The 12,383-nt window shown below is 43.0% G+C and overlaps 2 protein-coding genes across 2 annotated transcripts; one reads left to right on the plus strand and one right to left on the minus strand.

Moving 5' to 3' along the window:
* Window positions 1–259: 259 nt before the first annotated feature.
* Window positions 260–3,697, plus strand: cpsf4 (cleavage and polyadenylation specific factor 4; the record flags this gene model as incomplete). The annotated part of the gene is made up of 8 exons (XM_079233391.1): window positions 260–362; window positions 530–580; window positions 1,215–1,367; window positions 1,501–1,596; window positions 1,735–1,828; window positions 2,006–2,078; window positions 2,205–2,369; window positions 2,916–3,697. The coding sequence occupies 8 exons, from the start codon at window positions 260–262 to the stop codon at window positions 2,982–2,984; spliced, it is 804 nt and encodes a 267-aa protein (XP_079089517.1). The 3' UTR covers window positions 2,985–3,697.
* Window positions 3,698–3,802: 105 nt separating this feature from the next.
* On the minus strand, window positions 3,803–5,297 carry atp5mf (ATP synthase membrane subunit f). Its single transcript, XM_079233392.1, has 4 exons — window positions 5,243–5,297; window positions 4,478–4,585; window positions 4,116–4,232; window positions 3,803–3,952 (listed from the first exon to the last, which is right to left on the minus strand). Exons 1-4 carry the CDS (start codon window positions 5,256–5,258, stop codon window positions 3,924–3,926), a joined length of 270 nt encoding a protein of 89 aa, XP_079089518.1. The 5' UTR covers window positions 5,259–5,297; the 3' UTR covers window positions 3,803–3,923.
* Between the last annotated feature and the right edge of the window lie 7,086 nt (window positions 5,298–12,383).

A 12,383-nucleotide genomic window follows, 5' to 3' on the forward strand; every position in this document is an offset into this window, starting at 1 on the left:
ATAAAAAGTCAGAGACAGACTAATGTTAGGTTGTTTCCCATTAAAAACCGCCCTACAAAGCGAAGAACAGCAGCAGCCTTTTCTGGTTTCTCACAAGGAAGCTCCCCGATTGTTGTTCTCTTATTGGTTAGCCTAGCTAGCCCCGTTAGCCACTTTAGCTGGCTGTGGAAGAAGGTACTAGCTAGCTACCGAGCTAGCTCAGCCTCGAGCTAGCTAGATCTAGATCTCTTCGACCAGAGCGCGATCGACTACCGCAGACATGCAGGACATGCTGGCGACCGTGGACCACCTCAAGTTTGACTTGGAGCTGGCCATGCAGCAGCAGCTCGGGGCGCAGCCGCTGCCCTTCCCCGGCATGGACAGTAAGTGCTCGGATGCTAGCTGATACTTAGCCGCAGTGGGTAAAGTTTCCGAGTACAACGGAGAGGAGCTAAAGGCGGGTGACCGCTGACACCTGGCCGTGTGCGGACGCTCATGTCAGCTTTGTGTCCCCTCAATGTGTTAATGTCGTAATACTGTGTCCCCGCAGAGTCCGGGTCTGCTGTGTGCGAGTTCTTCATGAGAGCAGCGTGTCAGAAAGGTGAGTTAAAAGCACGTTAGTATTTCAATTAAATAAAGGTGGGGAATCACAAGAGATGCATTATAAACATAGTGCTTCAAACTGAAGCAGCGGAGGCAGAGTTATGCCGACTTTTAGTTTTTTAGTAAGAGTCAAGCTTCTAAAACACCGGATCCTACATTTCCCACAATGCAATTGGACCATTTCAGATAAATATGAGTACTGGTCGTGTTAAGATGACATCCACCAGTCACAAATATTAAAGGATAATTTATTATCATTCGCTAAATGCATAACGAGCAACAAAACACAAACAGTAGTACATTCCTGAAACATTGTTGTGATTTGATTTTCAGTAGATTATCACATTGCAGTAATATGACCATATTGTTTTGTTTGTCAAGAAAATAATAACCACAGGTAAAATGATTGATAACAAATATGATACCATATGATGATAACAATACAAATGGAGCCCAGAGGAGTGAAAATCATAGGAATGGAAAAAGTTGTATTACTGCAGTAGACATTAATACATAGCAAGGGAGTTTGTTGCTCTAAGATCCAAGCAGAGGGTGTATTCTAATGCAATGTTGTGAATTAGGAAAGTTGTACCACCGTTTGTGTTGTATCTTTATTTGTTCCCTGCTTCCAGGTGGCATGTGTCCGTTCCGTCACATCAGTGGAGAGAAGACGGTGGTGTGTAAGCACTGGCTCAGAGGTCTGTGTAAGAAGGGAGACCAGTGCGAGTTCCTCCATGAATACGACATGACCAAGATGCCTGAATGCTACTTCTACTCCAAGTTTGGTTGGTGAACTCAATGTTTCATAAAATCACACAAGATGAGCCCAGTGACTGTTTGCATTGTCACCATTGAACACCCCAGTTGAATGCCGAGAGTGGATTTGGCCCATATTTAATTTGTGTTAAAATCCTGCAGGTGAGTGCAGCAACAAGGAATGTCCGTTCCTGCACATTGATCCGGAGTCCAAGATCAAAGACTGTCCCTGGTATGACCGAGGCTTCTGCAAACACGGTACGTCCTGCTAACAAACATTCCAGCAGTATTGATATTAACGCACATAGTTTTCCGACGCAAGTTTGAATTCCTTAATCAGCAGCAAAACAGACTCTTTACTTTCTGCTGGGATCTTTATTCATCTTCCTTTCACAGGTCCTGACTGCAGACACAGACACACAAGGAGGGTGATCTGTATGAATTACCTGGTGGGCTTCTGTCCAGAGGGAAAAACCTGTAAATTTATGCAGTACGTTATCCTTTTTATTTGATTCTTACATAATATAAATTTGTTTTGATTAGCAGGTCAAATGAAATGCATCAAAAGCATCTATCTCTGCCTTATTTTTTGTTAGCAATACAATTTTAATTATTGGAGACTTCCCCTGACAGTAATGTAGATTAACAGTGAGATGTTCCTCCACAGCCCTCGTTTTGAATTGCCTATGGGAGCTTCTGAACAGCCTCCTCTGCAACAGCAAATGCATAACCAGTCAAAGGTGAGGGGAAACGTACACTATCACCGAAATACACACACACATACGCACACCTGCAGAAGCCTCTGCCTCAGCGCTCTGTTATTTACTTGCTGATTTGAAAATATTTCTCTTTTATTCCTGCTGCAGCCTGTTCCTACCATCGGCCGCACGTCGCTCTCTCTCATCCAGCTGACCAACTCCAGTCCAGGCATGCGGCCGCAGAACCACATGCCAATGGCTCCTTCTCATCAGCACAATAACATGCCTGGCAACAGAGGGCCTCGGCCACTGGACCAGGTCACCTGCTACAAGGTGAGTCTTCTGAACATCTGCTAATGTGTGTGTGTTGAATATCACCACTGAGGCACCCGTCTCTCACTGTAGTCGTAATGACATTCAGCTAATATGTTATTCGCTTTCTTGCTGAGAGTTTGATGAGAGGATCAAAACCACACTTGTCTTCTCAGTAAATATGAAGCTACGGCCAGCAGATGTTTTTATTCTTTACTTTTACAAAGTTATTTTCACACATGCAGCATTACGGTTTCCAACTTCAACAACTGTTGGAACAAAAAGAAGTTGAATAAAAAAAGATCAGTCATTAAGTTAAGTAAGCCAAAGAAAAGTAGAGACCTTCACCCAATGTAAAAAGCTAGTTAGTTTAGCAAAATAGTTTTTACAGCCTTTGTGCTAAGCGCCTGTTGCCTCCAGCTAAATATTTACTGTGCATACGAGTGGCATTGATCGTCTCATTTCTGGAAACAAAGTAAATCGGGAGAAGAAAATATCTGTTGCGATCACCAGCATTTTTTCTTCTTTTACGGAAGAGTCCATGTTTTGTCTTCCCTTTCTCTGTAGTGTGGTGAGAAGGGTCACTATGCCAACAAATGCACCAAAGGCCATCTTGCCTTCCTGAGTGGACAATAGCCTTCAGCCTGGAGGTCCCCACGATGCTGAGTCCTCCTGTTGTGAGCCGAGGAGATGACGGGAAGCCCCTTTGCTTCACAGGTTGAACTGAAAGACTTTGACTGCCACTGTGAGTTTACACAGACGGGCAGTAGGAAAAATAAACAGCGGTTTCTATTTTTTTGTGGATACGTGGAAGAACAAAAACAGATGAGGTCACAATCGGTGTGGCTGTGGTCGAATGACTTGGGCGGAAGTCTTCGTAGTTTTCTACATTTGTACTGTGAAGCACTCTGAATATTTAAAGACATCACACCCAGGGTGTAGTGCTGTAATGTGTTGCAGCGTCTTTACAGGATATACGCGTTTCCTTGGGTCATGTGACTGCATCAGTGACATCAGACCAGTCTCTATTCTGCTACTTCTAGTTCTGTGTAAATAAAAAAAACTAAAATTAAAAAAAAGTAATGTGATAAGTGCCAGTAGGATTGTAAATTCATGATGTTTCTACTCTAACTACTGTAATTAATCAGAGCCCAAATCCACCATGCAGAAGGTTTACACTTGTCTTCAAACAAACATTTTAAATCCTTGACAATTTTTATTTTTTTCTTACTGGGGAACCCTTCGTCGTTAGAATTCTCAACGATGAATTGCAAAGTTGTATTGGAAGTCTGAACATAGTTCCACAATCTGTACAGTATGTGTTTCAAATAAAATGTCTTTGTTACAGATCTACCGTTACTTATCTTCACGTAAGAGTGAGATAGCTCCACTCCTGATAGCTGACATTTAGATGCCCCTAAATAACTGGAACAAACTCTCACTCAAACATGATACCCATGAATAAATCTTAGTATTGTTTATTGGTCACAATAGTCATTCAACACAAAGCCGAGAGTAGAAAGAACAGGGGGAACAAAGCGGTTAAAGCTTCACCCCTGAAGACTGCTGATGGGCTTAGTGGTACTTCCTCCAGCGTTCATGTTCTGGAAGAGAAGATGGGGGGAACGGACATTAAATTAAATGCAAGTTTAGTTAGTGCAAAGTGAAACAAACTAAATATTGGAGAAGTGACATTTACTCTGAGAAAGAAAACAACTTTGACGTAAACAAAAAGGTAGCACATTCTAAATAGGACGCATTTCTTACTGAGATGGTCGTATTCAAACATGTAGCTCATGGCCACATAGCCAACCAGCAGCATAGCGACACCGCCAATGCCTCCCTTCTTCACATTAATGTACTTGTTGTAGTATCTGTCGTGGCCTGGAAGAGAAAAACAAACAGCATAAACCACAGCTGAAGACATCCCGATTGTCACCCTAATAAATGTCACTGAACTTAACCCCATTGCTATGGATTAAATCATGTTTCTTTTCTTTTATGCATTTCACAAGTCAACTATATTGATTGCCGCACTTATTTTGTGTGTGATTACAACTTTTATCAGATAGTTCCTCCCTTGATAAAGTGTTTTGGGACTGGGTTTTAGTCCCAACAGGTTGTCTCACCCCTGCGGACGGCTGAGATGAGGCCGTTGGGAGTGAAGTCTCGACCTCCAAGCCAGGACCCCAGCTCCCCGAGCTTCACGTCCATCAGCCGCTTCTCAATCACTGCAACTGGTCACAAATGGAGACAACAGACAGTTTGATCACACGTTGTCCACAATGAATAAACAATGCGGCTCTGCTATTGTTAAACCAACTTTCCATATCTGGAGCTAACTTTTGACACTTGACATGTCATGTGTAGCTTTCTCGGTTACTTTGAACAAGGTATTCTTGACCCAGCGTTCAAACCTCCGGTTAGTCAAATCACTGCCTTACGTGTTTCATTTAGGTTAACTTGTTTATAGCATTTTAGGACATTGAGAGATTGGGGTCAAGTTAACGTGCAGCGGTTTGCAGGCTACCGTGCAAGCTAGCCAACAGAAACTGATATAACTTAAAACATGCAAAGACAACGTAATCATGACGGATCCGGCCGAACTGAAAGTCCTATCTAAAGCTTCCGATCACCAGGCACGAGGTTTAAATGTCCAAAAGCGACTGACAGCTTCAATCTAACGGCAAAACCGGCAATGACACGCAAAGTCCTTGACGTGACTTAAAGGATTCACTGCGGCCTTCAGTCCGACAAAAGCCTTAACGACGATTAGTAAACGGTCCGTTTGTCAACTAAACACACAGCGTTTGTAAAACATATAATATACCAACAACAAAACACACACAACAGAACGAAATTGTGTTTTTTTGGCAGAGGACACGCTGTGTTACCTGGTCTGTCCGCCATCTTGACTGGTGCGAACTGCGAAGAGCTTGCCGCGGGGAATGATGGGTATACAATGAACAAAGTGCATTATGGGAGAATATCTATCTTTTTTTAAATTCTATCCACTAGAGGGCAGCAGAACAAACATAACCAGAAGACTCAAACTGAACGCAGGCATCCAGTAACACAAGACACGATCACAAATTACAACAAACTACCGGTAACGTGTATTTAAAGATCCATTCAGACATCGTGCAAGACATTTATCTTTTATTGCAAGACATTATTTTAAGACGTTAATGACAGTTGTTCAGGTACACTAAAGGCAGAGAAGGGTGAAAAAGGCTTGCATTTATGCATTATTATGTTAAAAGTAACTAACAATATAATTTAAAAATACTTTGACCCAGCTTCCTATAGGTATCTAAATATACAAATCAATTCTGATTCCTCGGTTTTCTGTACAACCCCATGGTACCTCTCTCCTTTAAAATAGCAAGTCAGATCGAATACATTTTTTTAAATTGTAACCTGAAGGGTTTACCACACGGTCTCTTGACAATCTATCAAGGGGATTTTTTTTTTCAAGAGAGAGGAATCAATGAGCAGCACAACAGCCAGTAGCACCGATACACACAATGTACCTGAAGATATAGTGAACATCTTATTGAGGCTCGTGTGTTTGTGTGTGTGAGTGTCAGAGATGGTGATGTGGTGGTTCAGGTCCCTTCTCAATACGCCCACCGATCAATAAAGACCTCTCTACCCTCCTCTGATCTCTCTCTCTCTCTCCCCTGTGGTTTTGGCCTTCATCCAAGACTGAGCGGTAACCTCTTTCCTTTATTTGACTGATTTTCCTGCTTCACTCTAATGACTTTAATTAGATGGAGGACTCATATAGATATCCAACCTCCACCCTGTTTTTTTTCCCTTTTTATCCTTTTCACTGCTTCTTTCTCTAACTCACCACACACACTCACACACATGAACAGTATATATCTGTATATATACACAGATATATACATCCACTACAATTTGTAACATTAAAAACAGATTTGTGTTGAACATTAATGAATCTTTTCCAGGTTTCGGTCTTTGATGTTGAAATGGTTGTCCTCTCCTCTCCAGTGTTGCCAATTTTGCTTTCTATTGGAGAAATGTTCTTTTCTCCATGAAATAATGAGGTGCTGCATATTCGGTGCTACTTCTTCGTAGGTTCCTCAATGTGAGCGACTCCTTTTATACGCAAGTACTCTTGAGATTCATTACTGATATAACAATATGAGTGCAGTTATTCTCTGTACTAATTTGAATGTAGCTATTGAAAACAAAAAAATGGCCTTGTAAAAGCTGTGTTCAACAGAGGCCCAATCAAATTAAAAGGTGGCCAGTTGGGCAGAAAACATCCCGGTCTGCTCTTCTCGTCATGAAGGACACACTCCGTCACACACTTGTTTTAACCAACATCTTGCTTCTGTCTGATTTACACACTGAACCTCTAATCCAATCTCACTCGATGCCGCTGAGGAGCCAGCACTCGCCCCCAGAGGTGGCAGATTCCCAGATGCATTCATTGAACACCTACACACACACACACACACACACACACACACACACACACACACACACACACACACACACACACACACACACATATGCACTCAGATGCAAACATACAGAGACGTACACACACAATGACACACTGTGCAAATGTGCAGAGATAGACACGGGCGCACACATTTTCATTTGGACTTTAAAGGTTACGACAACACTGTAACATAAACTCATTTAGAGACCAGAAAGAACCCTGTGGTCCAGGCTCACCTGCATGTTCATTGGTTTAGTTTGTTTGTTATAGCACTGCCTAGGGCCTCACTGCACTTCAGAGGAGTGTGTACCAGCCACACACACACACACACACACACACACACACACACGCACACACACAAAGCACTGGGGAACGGATGATTTTATTCCACCTCAAGAGGCAGGTGCCCTCAAGGTCTGCCACAGAGACAGCTCTTTGAAGCTGATGGAGAGAGAAAGAGGGAGATAGAAGAAGAGATAGAGGGAGGGAGGGTGAAGAATAGACAGACACAGAGAGAGAGAGAGAGAGAGAGAGAGAGAGAGAGAGAGAGAGAGAGAGAGAGAGCCAGGGATGAAAGAGGATGAGGGCAGAAAAAAGATGGAGACTGTAAGTAGAAAAGGGTGAACTGGCAGCAGGAAGGGAATGATGAAGGAAAGAAGAGAGGAGCGGACTGAGTCCACGTCTCTCTCTGCACACGGCTCTCTAGCACACATGACCTTTAAGCAGCCACTCTCCCAGTCACTCCGTGTTCATCCATCCTTCACGCTCCACATCCTCTTTCATTCCGTTTTTTAGACTTCCCATTGTGTTTTCTTTCAAATCGACACTTCTCTGCTCTCTCCGTTGGTTTCTCTTCTCCCCATCTGTAACTGCCTCACCCCTACTGCCTCCTCTCGTCTCTCTCCATCACATCGATTTCTCTCCTCCATGTTCTTGCTCTTTCGCCCTCCGGTGTCTCTCTTCTTTTTCTCTTAACCCCTTGTCATGGATACCATCTCTTCCTCCTCTCACTGACCTGTGTGTTTCTTTTCTCCTGCCCTCTCTCCCGGTTGAGAGCTCACAGGTGGAACGATGGGCAACAATGAGACAAACCGATAGACAGGCAGGCAGGAGGAGTGGGTTGTGGGAAATGGATTTATCAGCCCTCCTATTACTACAATAGTCTCATTAGAGATATGGATATCACCAGGGGAGCTGCTAAAAGGAGCTTGCTGGTCTGATGAGGGTCCCAGAGGAACCTGTGTGCTTGAGAGAGAGCGAGAGACATAGATGAATAAAGAGAGAGAGGGAAAGAGGATACTACATGTGTAGAAAGACTCCACAGGGACCGTTTCATTCCTCACAGCGATATCGGCTTCAGCCACTAAATCAAACTTTCCCATCCACATTCACTCACACACTTAAATGTAATGGGCGCTAGTGGCACGCTGACTAATCGAAGCTGCACTTCTGCTGAATACGAAACAGCACAGTGAGAAACAGACCTGCAGTGCTCTTTAAAGTCTGCCTAAATCTGGAAGAGGAAAAAGTGGCGGAATTATTTGTCAAGCATCTGTAGAAAGATAAAGGTGCACTTATGCTCTCTTCACCTTGACAAAGTGTACATCGTCTGACAGCACAACGCTTCATAATTCTGCCGGAGTAAACCATTTCAGCGCTTTGTCAAACTGCTGAGAATGAGCTATAATGCTCGACCTTGACCTTCTTTGAGAAATACTTTGACGTGTATGTATTTCTTATTTGCTTTCTTTCCGAGACTTAGACAAGAGGACTGCTATATCACTCTCATGAGCCAGGAGGTTCTTAGCTTAGCTTAGCTTAGCATAAAGAGCGGAACAAGGAGGAAACAGCTAGCATAGCTCTGCCAATAAGCTGTGAGTGCAAACAGTTGCCTATTTACAAAGTAAGTCCACAATGTACTCTCCTTTGAGCTCTGATTTTGGTCTCCACCTCCTGAGGGAATTATCTGGCTGTTTAGCAGCTAAATGCTGCACTATGTTCACCAGCCTGTTGCTAATTTTCACGTAACGAACAGACTTCATAGCTTATAGTCAGTCAGCCGTACAGCGACTGTATTCATACTCTGCCTTGCTCAACGGCATCTCAGTGTAGCCGGCGCTTCTGTCGCTGGAGACTGCATTTCCTTTGTTGAACATTGACAGAGGACAGAGGAGACATCAAGATTCACGTTTTAACCAAACCCCAAAGTGCCTAATAGAGCCATTTTAATATCTATCAATTACTATTATTATTATTATTATTATTATTATTATTATTATTATTATTTTCCATTCCATTAATTAACACTTTGGTGTCTAGTTTTAAACATGCTCACGTGCATTAATAAACCTGTTATCACAGCATAGTGTCCTTTTCTCCTTTGGTTGAAGAGAAAAACAGAAATCCACTACTCTAAACATCAGCTGCACAATCTCCTCACATGCATCAGCCCCATTGATTACAGCAGTGTGTGTTTGTTGTCTTCATAATCTCCTCCATGGTGGATCTGACCCTCTTATCCTCGCCCTGGAGCAGAAACAGCATCTTTGGCACTCTGCTTCTCCTCCACTTTGCCCTATTAATTCTGAACATAACATCAATTTTCATTGTTACTGCAAGGACGCAGTTATGTGTCTCCATAAAACGTAACTATACAGGCCAGTAGATAAAGAGCAGCACGGAGCAGATTTATACATAAAGCCAGGAGCATCATGTTTTTGTGTGAATTTTTTTCTTCTTTCAAATGGAAAAATATCTCCAAGATCCTATTTCTTAATCTTAAAAAAGCTTGCAACACCTGGATTGCATTTTAATTCTTCCTTTTCTTTCTAAATCAGTCGTAATGTCTTTGCTGATTAACTCTCCTCTACTGCCATCATACGGTCAGAATTAAAATTTGACCTGCAAAACTAATCACTCACTAATAATTCCCATCAGCCTCCTCTGCACTTTGTGATTACTGCTAATTAACATGCTCAACCAAGATACTGAACATAATATTACACCTGCTAAACATCAGCATGTTAACATTGTCTTGTGAACATGTTGTCAACAAGCAATTAGTTCAAAGCTCTGTTGTGCTTAAGTACAGCCTCACAGAGCCGCTATAGCGTGGCAGTAAACTCTTCTCATTTAATCTGAATTCATGTTCCTATGTTCCTATTCTAAATTCTGTGTTTTCTGTTGTCAAGCAGTGTTTTCTGGGTTCCGCTGCAGGACCGAATGACAGTGTTGTCTGCGTGGCAGTGGACGGTGAAGGAGACATGGCCTTAAGCCTCTGCAGCAGATTAGACACAGATTGGTCCAATTGCTTTACTGCGAAAATACTGCAGCTGAGGACAGAGAAAAATACAATTACAGCACACACACACACACTAAAACACACACGGAGAATACAAATATGCACAGTGGGCCGGTTGTTACATAGCAACCTTTAATAAACAACTGGTGTGAAATGGAGACAGAGAGAGAGAGAGAGAGAGAGTGAGAGAGAGAGAGAGAGAGAGAGAGACGTGAGTGTAAGAGTGCTCAGCATGTTTAACAGAGCTCTAAAAGCTTGAAGCGACTGAGAGAGAAAACACACACATGCAGGCAAACAAAAACACACACGGAGAGACAAATCTCTCCAGAGAGCACGGATCAGATTTGAAAGGGAAACAGCAAAACAGAGCCGAACTATGAATAGAATGATCTCAGCCATTGAAAGAAGATTTATCTCTTCTCTTCTGCCGCTTTCTATCCACTGCTATCTATCCATTCATCCATTCATCCGTCTATCCATTCCTCCATTTATCTGAATTCGGATAAATACATGTATTCACTTTTTTGTGCAGGTTCGAGAAGAATAGGTGAGAAGATTGATACCAATCTCATAATTGTATGGTACATATCCTAATTATGCTAAGCTAACCAGGTGCTGGCTGTAGCTTCACATTTAACACACCGACATTAGTGATGTTGATCAATCTGACTGCATTTCCCAAAATTTACAAATATTGTTTAATAAATGTTTAAGGTCCAGGTGAGTTTAGGATTTGGGTTCAGAATGAGTTTTAGCTTGATGGGATGAATAAATAGGTCTGAGTGATAAATTACAGAGTGATGTCAATAGAGGGCCCCTTATAAGAATATAAGATCTGTGTGTGTGTCGCCTGGTTGTGTTTGTGTGTCACAGACAGCGAATAAGACGCCGTGCTCAGCCTGTGCCTTCATGTGATTCCAGCGCAGAACAGATCACAGCCAAACATAACTGGAGTGTGGATTTACAGCAAGTGCTTTCCAAGTGCTCAAGGCGCTTTTCAGTTTTCCTGGAAACTTAGAGCGCAAGCTCGTGTGCGTGTGTGTGTGTGTCTGTGTGTGTGCAGGAGTGTGTGCGTCTCCTCTGTTTGAGTGTGTTTGCATTTGTATGCCAGTCTTGGGAGAGAAAAAGATACAGAGATACTTTGAGAGCAGTGAGAGATTATGTGCCTGTGTGAGTGTGTATATCTGTGCCGCCTGCAAAAATAGACACAACACAACTGTGCATGTGTGTGTCTGAGCACATCTTTAAAGCTCACTAGTTACTAGTTCGTGCTAAGCTACAAGCTAACTGGCTTTGGCGTTACATTTAACCGAGCAACATGAGTGTTGAGCTTCTTGTCTCACGCTCAGCTTTCCCACAATTTTTTGGGAAATATTCCTTATATACTAGGGGAATAATATGGGGAAATTCCAAATCAGGTCACATATGCTGACGGGTGACAGAATTTGGTGTAACACCGGCAAGCAGTGACTCACTGAGCTCTCTTCCAGCTCACAGTGCTTCACTGCATGTCAAATGATTTATATCTATCTTTTCTCTCAGTCTCTCTTTGTCACATCTCAGTAGAGACTCAATAGAGACTCAATAGACTCGCTTTTGCTCTGACTCTTTCTCCTTTCGGTGCACCTTGTTCCGGCCTCCTCCACCTCTCGGCTTTCATTTCCCTCCAAATCCACTCGGCTGCATCGCACACCGACCGAGCAGCCGCTACTCTTTCGCTAGAGAGAAAACCTTGCAGTCTGTTGCAGCTTTCTTCAGCTGCTCTTGTGTGAACTCTCTTTTTCCTTTTCCCTCCCCTGGCATCTCTTTCTCTCTCCCTTTCTTCCCTCGGTCTCCCCATCTCTAAGGAACTCATTTCTCTCTGCTTTCCTTCTCTCTGTCTCTCTTTCTGTCTCACACATTGTCCCTGTATCTCCATCTCCCCTTATCTTTCTCTCCTACTGTCTACATCCCTCAATCCTGCTTCCTCTGCTTTTACACATGTCTCTTTCCTTTCATCTCTCTTCTTCTTCATCTTGCACATCATTACCTCCTCCTCTTCTGCCTCCCAATGCCTGTTTCTCTCTCTTTCCCTCCTGTCTTCCTCTCACCGTGAGATAGGATTAAGGCTCCATCTGTCTCTCTCCCTTTGATTTTCTTGTCATTTTTTGGGGGGCTTTGCTCTCATTTTCTTGTCTTCATTTCTCTAATTTGCCTACTTCCCCGCCTCGCTCCTCCTTTCTTCATCTCCTTCTCCAGAGGGGAGGGGAGGTGGCGG

Source organism: Taurulus bubalis (assembly GCF_910589615.1).
Source record: "Taurulus bubalis genome assembly, chromosome: 17".
Taxonomy (NCBI): domain Eukaryota; kingdom Metazoa; phylum Chordata; class Actinopteri; order Perciformes; family Cottidae; genus Taurulus; species Taurulus bubalis.